The sequence below is a fragment of the Bubalus kerabau genome, chromosome 8, assembly GCF_029407905.1.
Source record: "Bubalus kerabau isolate K-KA32 ecotype Philippines breed swamp buffalo chromosome 8, PCC_UOA_SB_1v2, whole genome shotgun sequence".
Classification (NCBI taxonomy): domain Eukaryota; kingdom Metazoa; phylum Chordata; class Mammalia; order Artiodactyla; family Bovidae; genus Bubalus; species Bubalus kerabau.
This window is the reverse complement of record NC_073631.1, coordinates 95,346,128-95,360,463: the sequence shown is the minus strand read 5'-3', so window position 1 is coordinate 95,360,463 and position 14,336 is coordinate 95,346,128. Positions and strand designations below refer to the sequence as shown.

Sequence of the window (14,336 nt, the reverse complement as noted above, 5' to 3'; positions counted from 1 at the left end):
AGGGTAGAGTAGGAAGTGAGACTGGAAATGGAAACATCCCTAAATGACATTATGATATTTTATACACAACCAGCTTTCTTTTCTCTTCATTTAAGGAGGCAGGAGCTTTCCTGCAGGCATCTGGGTACACGAGTCTGTGAGGTGACCACGACTGTGAACACAGAAAGCAATTCTGACAGCACTGTGAAAGATGGCAGAGACTAGAAGGAGCAGATCCGCTTAAGACACAGTTGCAATAACTGGGAGATAAGGAGCATACAGACTCATAGCCATGGGTAACACTGGGTAAAGGAAGATTTGGAAGTGATAACTATGGCAGAATGAGGTGAACTTGGGATGGGGAGATTGCCAATACTAAACTTTGGGATGATGGCTGGGTGGTGACAATATTTAAGACCACCAAAAGGTACTAGGAGAAGGCAATGGCACCGCACTCCAGTACTCTCGCCTGGAAAATCCCATGGGCGGAAGAGCCTGGTAGGCTGCACTCCATGGGGTTGCTAAGAGTCAGACACCACTGAGCATCTTCACTTTCACTTTTCACCTTCATGCATTGGAGAAGGAAATGGCAACCCACTCCAGTGTTCTTGCCTGGAGAATCCCACGGACGGGGAGCCTCGTGGGCTGCCATCTATGGGGTCGCACAGAGTCGGACATGACTGAAGCAACTTAGCAGCAGTAGCAGCCAAAGGTACCAAGGCGGTTTGTGGGCAGAGAAGAAAACCATATGGAAGCCAAAAGCTACATTTTAGACCTAATAGCTGACACCTCTCTCCTGGCATCTCTATCTGGGGATCCAGTGTTCAGCAGTTGGAAGTACATCTGAAGGCAGAGAAAGAACCAAAGGGTAGAAATATTCATATGTAACAGGCCGCTGAAGCCACTGAGCGCATGAGGTCACACAGCAGGTGGGACCTCTCCTGTCTCTGAAAGACAACTGTGATCTGTATAATTCACATTAATATTAATCCAATCTTGCCAAGAGACATGTTTCTTATCTCACCAGATATTCAAATCTATTCTTATTCAACTTTGCACATTTTGATGCAATCTTATCGCAGTTAGACTGTAGGCAGCTTGTGACAGAGATGATACTCTATTCACATTTTACCTCCCAAAAGGTACCCAACCATCATGTGGCTTTTCTGGACTATTAGTTCCATGAGCACAGATGTTTTTAAGGTTTAAACCCCAATGTCTGGAACAAGGTGTGGTATGGAGTAGTTGCTCAAGAACTATTTGCTGAATAATAAAAATGAGTTGATTTCACCAGGCTTCCTCTTCTGGCTTTCTTATACGATCAAGTGATGAGGCATGACCAAAGCTTTAGGGGCTCAGTCCTCAAAGAGAATAAGCCTATTCAACCTTCGTCTTCTGAATAGGGCCACCTACTCATTAGCCCAGCCCAGTCCAATCACTTTTTACAGCCAGAAGAGGAGGGAAGGCAAAGCCACAGAAAAATTATCTAGTCCAAAAAGACTAGATTGAAGACAAAAACTGAGATTCCTATAGTGACAGGAGAAACTCAGGCACAGCTCCCCGTGGCACACACCTACGCAAGTGACCTGTTTCACGTGGCACTGCAGACCAGGCCTCTGCTAATTATTCCTAATGTCCTATTCATCAGCCTTAAATGGGATGAGCATAGTTCATCAAAAGCTCCTGCCAGAATGATTTCTCCCAGGGTGTGCCATATTTCAAAATGCTAATGATCAAAGTCGAAATGATGGAAGCCCTGTGACTATAGCAGCCTTCTTAAGTAGACGTCAGCACTGATTCTTCAAGGAAGGGAAACAAGGCAGAAGTCTTTGGGTGAGCCTGCCAACAACACTAGAAATGTGCTCAAGTAATGGCTGTCGTAGTCATCTTTCAGTCGCTAAGTTGTATCTGACTTTTGCAACCTCAGGGATGGTAGCCTGCCAGGTTCCTCTGTCCATGGGGTTCTCCAGGCAAGAATACTGGAGTGGGTTGCAATTTCCTTCTCCAGGGATCTTCCCAGATCAGGGATCAGACCCACATCTCCTGCACTGGCAGATGGATTCTTTACCAATGAGCCACCAGGGAAGCCCAAGTATTGGTTATTCTGTATCAACTGTCAGCTGGTCTGGAGATCACAGGCATTAAAGCCTGGGAGAAGAAAGGAGGGAAAGAAAAAAATGCAAGAAAGACAAGACAGGCAGGGGGTCAGAGGTGAAAGAACATCAACATAAAACCCCAACTGATGGCTTACTTTTCAAAGGAGCTTATCACTAAAGTACAAAACTTAAGAATGGGAACTCCAGTCAGGAATCAACTGGCCAGACAGACGAAGATGCGTCACTTACATCTCCAACTCCACTGTCCTATGCCCTTCCATCTGTGTCTTACCCTCTTCTGATGAGAGCATGGGTCTTTGGGTTTTGACCCTACCCTAAACCAGTAGGATCTCATTGTAACCCATCACATCCTTAGAGACTATTTCCATATAAAGTCACATTCTGAGGTTCCAAAACGACACGAATTCTAAGGGGACACTACTCAGCCCACTACACCTATTATCATGACACCACCAGGAAAGACTGTCCAAGCCAGCAGTCCTTATAGGGCAGAACTGCAATGCTCAGCCGCATGCCAGTGCAGGAGACCCAAGAGACACAGGTTTGATCCCTGGACCAGGAAGATCCCTGGAAGAGGGCATGTCCACCCACTCCAGTATTCTTGCCTGGAGAATCCGATGGACAGAGAAGCCTGGCGAGCTACAGTCCATGGGGTCTCAAAGAGTCAGACACAACTGAGCACACACACAGGAATATCTGAAAGCTTGCCAGAGGAAAGAAAACTAGTCAATGGAAGCAAGAAGGCAGTTCTAGGTATCAACAAAAGACCTTGAATCGGTAAGAATAAAACCTTTGCTCAGATTTTAAATGTATTAAAACAAGGAGCACATAGCCTTTGAGCTCACAACCGTATGACCTCAATTATGAAGCCCTAAGACACCACTTGGGAGAAGGCAATGGCACCCCACTCCAGTACTCTTGCCTGGAAAATCCCATGGATGGAGGAGCCTGGTAGGCTGCGGTCAATGGGGTTGCTAAGAGTCGGAAACGACTAAGCGGACTTAGCAGCAGCAGCAAGACACCACTTGAGTCACCCAACTGTAATGAATTGGAGGAATTTCCACCTTGCTGCTAAGTCACGTCAGTTGTGTCCGACTCTGTGCGACCCCATAGACGGCAGCCCACCAGGCTCTTGTCCCTGGGATTCTCCAGGCAAGAACACTGGAGTGGGTTGCCATTTCCTTCTCCAATGTGTGAAAGTGAAAAGTGAAAAAGAAGTCGCTCAGTCGTGTCCGACTCCTTGAGACCCCATGGACTGCAGCCTACCAGGCTCCTCCATCCATGGGATTTTCCAGGCAAGAGTACTGGAGTGGGGTGCCATTGCCTTCTCCGGAATGTCCACCTTAGAACCAGACAATTGTGCATACTACCCTCTTGTACACCCACAAGTTGTTCCATGTCCTTAGGAAAGATACTCAATCAACTGGAAATATTAGCCTAACTTTCTGGACACATCAAAAACAGAGGCCACAGAAAGAAATCTTAAAGAGTCTATGCCTAAAATTTGGACTCACTACTTTGGAATGATGTCTGATTTTGCAAATATACCAAAATCTTTCTTCCTAGAAACTTTATATGTACTATCCCTATACAAACCCTTAGAAGACGGAACTACTAGGGAAAAAATATTGTGAGAAAAGATAAAAAGAGTTGGGTTTGCTTCTCAACAGAGCACGTCTGGGTAGTCTCACTTTACTCCCTTCCACACACTGTAAGATATTCTGTACATTACCATTGAGCCCAAGCTCAAAAGAATCTATTCGCTGTAAACCAGGAGGTATAGGAAGTTGGAAGATTTGCAATTCAGCATATTTTATAGGGTTTTTTGGCACACAAGGGTTATTTTTAAAGTAGGGAAAAAAAGCCTGTCCTCTCCCTACCCCCAAACACAGCTGAGCTGATTCAGCACAAATCTCCCCCTAAAATAAAAGCCCAGTTTGCAGAGAACAGGCATGGAAAGTTCCAGCCCTAAGGACGATATTTCAGAATCTTGGGTGAAAAGATCAGGAGTGGGTGGCTTAAGACAAGCCAACTGACAATCAGTTATAAATATAAGGACTCTCACCAAAACCTACGAGCAACCTGGGAGTCCAGGGAAGAAGGTCTTTAAACCCAGTAAGGTCTAACAGTACCCAGAGACAGGAGATCTTGAGGATCCTGGTATCTAATAAACCATTTCCCACAGGTAAGCCTACAGAAGAAATTTTCAGGAATGCAGTTTCAATTTCTGGTTTCTTCATTTATATAAGACATCCTTTCTGAAGAAGGCATAAGAATATACTTGATACAAATACCACACTTCACCAAAGAGCTACATGCTCAGCTCAACACCCTGACGGTCTCTAAATCACAGAGGTACTCTGCCCCACCTACAGATAAAACAAAACCAAGAGCTCATCAAGAAGAGCTCTCAAGTGGCAGCCAGGAGAATGCTACCTTGCTGGGAACAAGTGAGTTTCCAGAAACCCTACGGTCATTTCTGTTAATTACCTACACCAGACAAGAGAGCTGATGAGTCCAGCCAAGAGGTCAATGGCATCTCCAATGACCCCTGGCCTCCTGCGGTGCACCGACATGCTCTCGTCCAGTCCACGTGGGAGAAGTCTTACTCGGAAAAGGTATGGTCAGAAAATACGAGCCAATTCAAAACATCTCGATTTGGTGAATATCTTCAGCCATTTATTCAAAAAATTTACAGCCACACTGATGGTAACAGCTGGCACTGAGAAGGCAAGGACAAGCAACCTCACATAAACCTGTCAATTTAAATCACAATGCATACTCAACCCTAGGGCCTGTTTTGATCATTAATGTAGAGGACTTTTCCATGGCGTGAGTGAATCACATTAATATGAAGTGAAAAATGTGGAGATGACAAAGGAAATGTTTATAAAAACCAAACTAAACTGCATCAGAGGTAATTAAGAACAAGAATCTCCAGACTGCCAGCTTTGTACTTAACACAGGGGATTAAGTTAACACACAGCAAAAGTATTTTTGCGACGCAGCCTGTGAGAACAGTAAATGAATTCTCAAGGAAGCCCCACGCCCTTGAAGAGCACCCACCGGCTGAATTGAGTGCCACGTCGGCTGAGGAAAGCTACACGGGGTCTCCTCAGGGTCCCGTGCTCACACAGGGACTGGAGCACTGAGTGTGTTCCTCAACCTGCGGGGGGCCCTGCCGAAGATTAAAAAAGAAAAAAGTAACCTGCCCTATCCCTTCTCCCAGAAGCCTCACCTCTGCCAGAAGATGGGAGAGAAAGTAAAACCGAGCTCCACACTGGCTTAACACTGTTTGTTTGCTATGACCTCACATTGTCTGTGGAACTGAAGAAGATCATGTAATCTGACACAGGCTTCTCGGAGGAGCAATCTGAGGAAACATCATTTCACAGGGACATCTCAAAGACTCATGAGATAATGTCTAGAGGGCTGAAGGCATTCAGAGGGTTGATCCCTGGTGCTCTGACCACCTGCAGCTATCTGTGGACAAGGATGCTGTGGCGGCAGAGAATCAACTTCTCACAGCAGGTAGGGTGTCACACACAAGGACGGTCATGCCCCCAAAGCACCCTGACCCTGGCCATCTACACACCAGTCAGTACACACAAGAGGAAAGCAGGCCTTTCCGGACACCCTTTATCATCAGAATCATCATTAAGAGCATGGACATCTGGGGTAAGTTTTGGTTTCTATGTCTATAAAATAGGAATGATACATATATCTTTCAGGGCAGAGGTGAAGATATTAAAAAGTGAAAACAAAATTCAGTGTCTACCAGGAACAACCAACTCAATAAATGACAGCTCTAAATTTTTAAGCTAAAATGAGCATTATATGAAGTGCTGTAAAACAACAATACATACAATATGTATGTAGCATACATACATATTGGAATGGCATGAAAATCATGCACAGGTAGCCAGTGAAGAACAAATGAGCCGTATCTTCTATAGTCGACTTAGACATTCAGAATATTTTATCCCAGAGAAGCAAGGCTATTAACAGTGGTTGGGTTGCCAGCCTGGCTCATAAAAGTACATTAACTCAGAATAGAGATAATATCGTTTACATACTATACCAACCATTCTAAAAAGTGAGAACAGATTTTTCATGAGGTTCAGTCTTGAACCTGCTGGAATTGTTAAATCTGGCACACACAGAAATCATCCCCACCCCCCCCCCCATAAAAGCATGACCCTCAAGTAAAATAGGCTTCCAAAAAAAGAACAATCTAAAGTAATAATTCCCTAATTTATAGCCCAATAACTTTTCAAATGTCTGCATTTATCAAGAAAATTACCTAATTTTGAGTGCCTAAAAAGAGTCTGCATAGTTTACAGGACAAATTTTAATGACATAAAAAGCACACAAAGTCAGCTACTGGTTTACAAATGTGCCTCATTCCCCAATTTACTTATTCAATGAAAACAGTGGTGAACTCTTTAGGGAATACATGAACTGGTGCAGGGCAGGGGTGGGGGTAGAACTTCTAGAGACAGGACAGCCTGGACTGAGCAACTTTCTACTGCCAGGGCTGAAGCTTCATCACTTTTTGGAATTTCATTTCATCCACCATTTCTGACCCTTCAATGGTCCAAACAAGTTACAACTTTGAACACAATGGTTCCCATGGTGACAAAAATTCCACAATCAAGGGATAGAAGTTACAGTGATTCACATGTCATTTGTAAATGCTGTATTAAACAGATTAAAAAATATTTAGAGATTCTATGAAATAGCTGTGGAAAATTCCAAATGAAGATTCCCAGCTACCATCACCTTATTCCACTGAGAGTAAAATGACTTAGACATACAAACTCGTGCTTTCCTAGGGCTGACAATCTCTAAATATTAAGGAAAAAAAATACACAGGGAAAGAAACTGTTCTTTCGATTAGAAGAGGACTGTAGCTCTGGTTCTCTTAGAAGGGCATCACAATCTCATCATCTTACACAAAGTAAGGATACCATTCTGGAAGACTACAGGACATGCTGAAGTTACCAAGAATCCCATGTGTCCACTACACTGGGACCATGAAGAACCCCAGAAGAAATCAGTCAGACAGTTCTCTCCTTCATGCATATTCCCTGAGTCAAATCTGAGTGAATGCACAGATGGCAGATGGTAAACAGGGGGATGGGGAGGGCATTCGACCAGGCAGTGTGGCAATTCAGACAGCTTCCGAAACTCTTCCAGGATATATATATCTTCTACTTCTTCCTCAAACCACACAAAACACAAACACACACACAAATATATATTCTAACACAAGCGCATACTCATTTTGTGAAAGTGGGTATCAGGTAACACCCAAATCTGGGCAAGGGCAAATTAGTTGCCCATGGATTACATCTCTTGACCTCACCTGAAAAAGTCAGGCTATGCTAGATTCTACATGAAAGCAGTATCACTAAACAAAACAAAATCTTAATAGGCATCTGGAAAAACATGAATGACTAGTTTTATGGCAGATTCTCATCCATGAGAGAGGAAAGGCAAATAATATTCCCAGCTCCAAAAAGATAAAACCAAGACTCAGAGAGGTGTCTGGTTACTTTAATTAAGGCATTTAGCCAGAAATAAATCTGGGGAGTGAACCAAAGTGCATTTCCATAACTGAAATGGAGGCCACTGAATCTAACAAAGCACTGCACCACTTTACCTTCAATCTTATTTCTCTACATTCTAGAAATCCCTCCAAACTGTCTTATTATAGACTCTCTGGGATGGTCAAATAATAGTCTGGGCAGAGAAGATGATTTTTACCTCCATTATCTTGCTTAAGCTGTGACAGGCAGCCCTAATCAGCTTCCGTGCACACGGGCACACACAGGCCCGCATGCACCCTCTCGGTGCCTCTTAATCACTACATGCTGCTCTCGACAGCTGCAGAGGTCTGAAGGGAATTGGCAGAAATGTGTGATGATGTGCGGGCCACCCCCTTGAGGCAGCCGCTGCCCTGTCTGCTCCCAGACTCCAGAGCACATGGGTGTTTGCTGTTGCAACTGATGCGCCCAGAAGACAGGCAAGTGGTTTCAGGTGGTGAGTCAGGAAAAGCAGTTTGCATCAGGAATGTTCTAGCCCAGCAGAGCTGAGCTGCGTCCTTCTCCCTATGTGGGGACACAGTATTCATCATTTATACAGTGTCACCGTGGGGGACAAAACTTGGTCTCAGCACAAACAGAATCCAATCAACTCTGATACAGAGGCACCAGTAAATGAGGTTTCTCCCACCAAGAAGGAGACTAATTGCTTAAGAATTGCCACCAAATCTGACACTGGAGGTTAGTCCTTTTATCCTGAGACAGAGGACTTTACAAAGGCCCAGCAGGCGCACAGTGTTTGAGAGCAGGGCCCTGGACTAACCTAAAACCATTTAGCAGCTGCTACCCTGAGCTGTGATCTATGCTCCCAGAGATGAAGCAGAATCCGGGAGGGCAATATTCAAACCAAGCAGGTGGAGGCCATAACACAGGCCACACAACTGGCTGCCCACGAAGTGAATATGCACTGCCACCCCTTTCAAGGAGATTCTTGGACGGATTTCAATAGATATGCATATGTATCGGGGCTGGCGGGGTGGGGAATAGGATTCCCTGCTTGTCTCTATGCCATTGTTTATGAGCCAGTAAATGAGTGATATGGTATCAACTTGGTGAAATAGAGATGTTAGACATTCGATCAGATAACAGGAGATCTAGAAATTGAAAGAGGCTTAAAGCCATCATTTGCACTACACTTCATGAATGAATACAACATTCTGTCAAGTTTTATACAATGACAAATGAGCCTATTTTCTGAAGGAACCTGAGGAGATTTAATACTCATGTTAGGGAACCCAGTTTGCTGTCTCTGCCTCAAAATTAGCAATTTCATCTTATGCCCAGCTTCAAAATCTCTTGTTATAATTTATCATTCTAGTGACTATGGTTTATAATAAAATGGCTTATATTTATATTTATTTTTACACTATTTTGACAAACCTCTCACAACTCCCATCATTTAAAAACCTGCATGGAGGTAAAGAATGCTAATATGGCTTCGACATGCTGAGGCCAGACTTAGAACCATGGCCTTTCTTAACCCACAACAAAAGTTGGCCAAAAACATAACATTTCCTGGAAGAATTCCCACCAAAACAAAGTAAGGAGAAGACAAATCACAGTCCTTCTCCACAAATTTCTCTCAATTACCAAAGGAAATACTCCAATTCATTCCCTCTCTTTACCCAGTACACAAAGAAATGCCCAGCACAGGCAGGGTGGGGAGGTCAAGGAAAGTCAGGGGAAGATCTGAGGTTAATGATCCGCTTGACAGAACAGCAAGTTCTGCAGCTCCTAGAACATTCTGCTCTGACAACCCAAGGAAATGCCCTCTGAGGGCCTCCAGGCTCCACCAGAAAGTCTCCCCAAGAACCACCAGGAAACCATGCTCTCTTCTGCACCAAGGCAGGCTCCCTCTTCTCCACAGAAACAGGGAAAGCAGTAAAGAGCAGCCACCTTCTTTCCCTAGCAAATCCCACAGCCCCAGCTTTTGATGGAGGTGGCTGGAGAGAAGCAGAGAGCCAAGTGAATGGAGCTCAGGGCAACATGCAATTACTGAAACTGGAATTGAGCCTGGACCCTGGAAAGAACTCGCCGTGAGCGCCTTGGCAATCACACTATGGTCAGGGCCCCAATTTTAGAATTCTCCCGAGGGATGTCACTTCCTGAGACAGAGGCACTCCTCTCTTTGTATCAAAGCAAAATCGCTTGACTTGGGGGAGGCAAGTCATCTATCTGCCGGTCTTTGGGATTCTGTCACAAGGGCCCAGCTTAAAACAACACACAACTATTCACAAATAGCTTTCTGTCATCGCTTACCTTTTTCCCAATGAGCTTCTTCCGCAGAAATTCCCGGGCTTCAAACATGTAGGGAATGTCATAGAGGGGACGGAGTTTCTTGTTCTTATCCTTAAAGCAAAATAAAATATCACATCAGGAATGGGAAATCAAAGCAAAAACTGAGACAGGAACACAGCCAAGAGCACAAGATACAGACAATGCACCTGAAGGAGGCTCCATCTTCCAGTATGACAAATATTGAATAACTGCTGGATATATAGTGAGTGATTAAGTATTTGGTTGCTTTACAGGGAACAAAATTATCTTTTACAAATGACAGGCTCAAAAATAAGCAATGAATTGTTTATGCAACAGGAAACAACCTAAATGTTCCTCAACAGGGAAACAGCTATCTAAACTGCAACATAAAAGCAGCTCGCTGAGTTATCAGGGCCCTTCTAATATTTACAGATATACTATAAATCTCATTCTATTACTCTATAAGCCTTTATTAAGCACGTACCAACTATTAGCCCCAGACAAAGCACTATGTAAATGTATGTTATAATCCTGGACTTAAAATCCTTGTGACCTACCAATAATAATAGCAGAAATCCTGTAACTATGAAGTAACATGAAGCAGTTTTGAATAAGTGCTGAATTATGTGATACAGACGAGGGACTAAGTGCTATTAGAATTCAGGGAAGTGGAAAGAAAGAAGTAATCGGGAGATGTTTCATTGACAAGGTGGGACGTAACATGAGTTTGCAGGATAGGAATGAACTAGGAAGAAAACTAGAGATGGGGAAAAAAGCAAGACGAGCAAAAGTAGAGAGGCAGGCTGCTGCTGCTAAGTCACTTCAGTCGTGTCTGACTCTGTGCGACCCCAGAGACGGCAGCCCACCAGGCTCCCCCGTCCCTGGGATTCTCCAGGCAAGAACACTGGAGTGGGTTGCCATTTCCTTCTCCAATGCAGGAAAGTGAAAAGTGAAAGTGAAGTCGCTCAGTCGTGTCCGACTTCTAGCGACCCCATGGACTGCAGCCCACCAGACTCCTCCATCCATGGGATTTTCCAGGCAAGAGTACTGGAGTGGGGTGCCATTGCCTTCTCCGAGAGAGGCAGGAACAAACCGTATTTCAACAAATACTGCAATCAATCCCTTCGTTATTTCTTGGAGCTCAGACTGCCCCCAAAAGAGGTGTTTTGAGCGAAACAACTGAGATGAAGAGAGAGGGTCCAGATAAAGGCAACATACCTGGGAACTGAGACGTGAGAACTAGTTTAAGAAATGAATTAGCAGCACCTGACAGGGGAATGGACAGAGGGGATAAAGGAGAAGGAATCTGACAAGTCTGGGGCTGGGGTAGGACAGGGTATGCAGGACTAGAGCATATGAATAAGAAACTGGGAGATGCTGGCTAGATTGGTTGGTATGATTAATGCTTCCCCCCGCTAGCCCCTTGAGTTCCATGAGAACAGAGATCATGTCCATTTCTGTTGTCCTCTGTGACCCCAGACCCAAGTACCTCTCTTATAGTATATATTCAAATACTTGGATGTACTAACAAAAGAAATATGCAGAATGATATACGAGAACAAGTATGCCATCTGCATGAACAGATATTTGGAGAAAAAAAAAAAATCAGAGAAAATTAAGCAATAACCTCCAACCCAGATGCCTGTCACTGCTTCCCATTCTGTGTGATTAGTCCATCTGGGCTCAAGTTTGCTTTGCCATCTCTTATACACCTGACACAAGACCTCTATATACTTCATTCTGTACTTCAAGTATTCAAATTACATTCTCTTAAGCAGCAAACTACACTCAAATTGAGAACACTTATCATTTTCATCCTGAGGTCAAAGGCATCAAAATAGAGGTTTTCCCCTAGACCCAAAGAAAGACTTGGCCTCCAGAACACATCATTTAAACATTTCAGTTCACTGATATCACCAAGGATATGAACAATTCTTTGAGTTCAAGCTTCATATGTACCAACTGTCTTCTCATTTCTCTAGCTTAAAAAATAAAGGCAGCAGGATCACTGCAGTGCCCCTCAAAGAAGTGAAGACTCCTTCAGAATTGAAGTTGAGTCTTTTTCACTTTTGCGAGTTGAGGTGTGAGAATCTACACACTCTGAATAGGAACAACTTGGATTTCTAAACTCTGATCAAGTCATATGGTGGCATGACTGCTGCCTAATAAGTATAGCCCTAACCATGAACTTCTTTAAAGAAATAACCCAACACTGAATTTTCCTTATAGTAGGTCACTATTGAGAAGCCCTAAAGCAGAGTTTATGACAGCACTATTCATAGTGTAAGAAAGACTGCTAGACAGAAGATACGGTGTCAGTAATGAACAGAATTTTAAATAAAGACAAAAACCACTGATTATCAGAATCGGCCATCAGGAGCAAAACAGTCCCAATGTATTCATATTATTCCCCTAGCAATACAGGGCAATCTATTCGGGGAGGAGGTATGTGATTACCAAGTGAACATTTGCTTTTTTTTTTTAATGACATAAACAAAATAACCAAAATTTCCCTTCCACAGCCTTAGGATATGCCATAGAACCTGGTATCAGACGCCTACCCTGCTTATTCTGGAACACCACCGAGGTAAAGACAAGGTTCCCTGACTGGAACTCCAAAACGAGGAACGGTAAGAAACAGTTTCCATAAGCATTTCAAATAAGGGCCATGGGAGGAGACACACCTCAATGTGTGAACATGGCAGCCTGAACAAGAAAGGGGCTTGACAGAACTGGGCTGAGCCTAGACACTCTCAGAAGAAGAAAACAGTACATCAAACATCCCAATAAAAAGCAGGGCAACTTGAGTCTGATTATATGTCTCTGATGAACGTAGGAAAGAACTAACAGCACAAGCAGAAAACAAGATATCACACGTGAAAACAGAATGATCTTGTTACTCTAACCCTTCAGATCTAGTAGCTATTGACATCTGTAAACATCTTACAAGAGAGATATTAGAAGTCCCTAAGAAACTACAAAATAAAAGCAATTCCTCCAAATTACCAGGTACACAAAAGCCTTTGAAATCTCTAAGAGGCAATTGAGGTATGGAATGTATTCTGAGAAAACAAGACTTTAGCCGAATCTTGCCTGCTAAAATGGACTGTCTAGTTTAGATTCTAATCTACATGGAAATGCTTTTTCTAAAAAAGAAATAAATAAATAAAAATAGAAAAGAATGCTTGATTTTTCTGGTGGGCGGATAATATACAAACCAGTATGTGCTGTAATCACTGTTCATCCTGAGAAGTGACTATGTAGGCCTGGCAATGACTCGCTTTATAGGTAACTTCAATCATTTTACCTCTTCTTGGCTGGGGAGGAAGCCCAATATCAGCATCTCAGCATCCAAAGACATGCCCGGCATCCTCCCCCACCCTCAGGATCTTACCTTCCTAAAATGAGGTCTCTGGTCAACACTCATCTGGAGGGAACAGAAGGGATCACTAACACGACTAAGTGACTAACACACACTAATCAAGGTCTTTATTCTCAACCCCATCTCAGGCCTAAATTTTATCCAGCCCATCTTGCAGCCAAAAAGCGGTAGCCAAAAATTTTGCTGGACCCAAGGATCCTGGGGGAGCTCTTAAAACAAGGCTGAATAAACACAAACCATGAACAGATTGATAAATGTGACTCCAGTAAAATTTTAGAGTTCTTTACTAAAAGGCATCATGAACAAACCGATGGGCCAAAGCACAGATTCCTTAGCTGATAAGCGAAACGGATAAAGAGAAAGGCAGAACCAGGTGAGAGAGAGCTGGAATACTGAGCCACAGGCATTAACTTCTCAGTGAGGCTTACCCTCATCACATTACATTTTAACAGACTCAAAAGAGGTATGGGATGCAGTCATCTGGAGAAAGGCAGAGAGGACAGCCAATGCAAAGGCCTCGAGTTAGGAGATGTCTGGTGGGTTGAAGGAACAGCAGAGGCATCACTGTGGCTACAGCACAGAGCAAGAGGGAAGAACAACAGACAAAGACACATCTGACTTAACATCTAAAGGAATTACTTTGGCTACTGTGCTCAGAACAGACACTAAAGCAAAGAAAGGAGAAAACAAAGGAAGACTGATTAGGAGATTATGGCATTAATCTCGGTGGGAAATGATGGTAGATTACATCAAGAAGGAGCAGTAAGAGAGGAAGAAGTGGTTGAAGCGAAGTGAAGTCGCTCAGTCGTGTCCGACTCTTTGCGACCCCATGGACTGTAGCCTACCAAGCTCCTCTGTCCATGGAATTTTCCAGGCAATAGTACTGGAGTGGATTGCCATTTCCTTCTCCAGAGGATCTTCCCAACCCAGGGATTGAACCTGGGTCTCCCGCATTGTAGACAGACGTTTTACCGTCTGAACTGGTGGTTCGAA

The 14,336-nt window shown here is 43.7% G+C and overlaps 1 protein-coding gene across 2 annotated transcripts in view; it reads right to left on the bottom strand.

Annotated features, from left to right (window-relative positions):
- The window catches only part of SND1 (staphylococcal nuclease and tudor domain containing 1), a 422,591-nt gene that overhangs the window by 259,294 nt on the left and 148,961 nt on the right, over positions 1-14,336 (bottom strand). For both annotated transcript variants that reach the window (XM_055590844.1, XM_055590845.1), the window contains exon 11: positions 9,962-10,051. In XM_055590844.1, the coding sequence (XP_055446819.1) occupies positions 9,962-10,051 (90 nt within the window). The remainder of the gene's footprint in view (positions 1-9,961; positions 10,052-14,336) is intronic.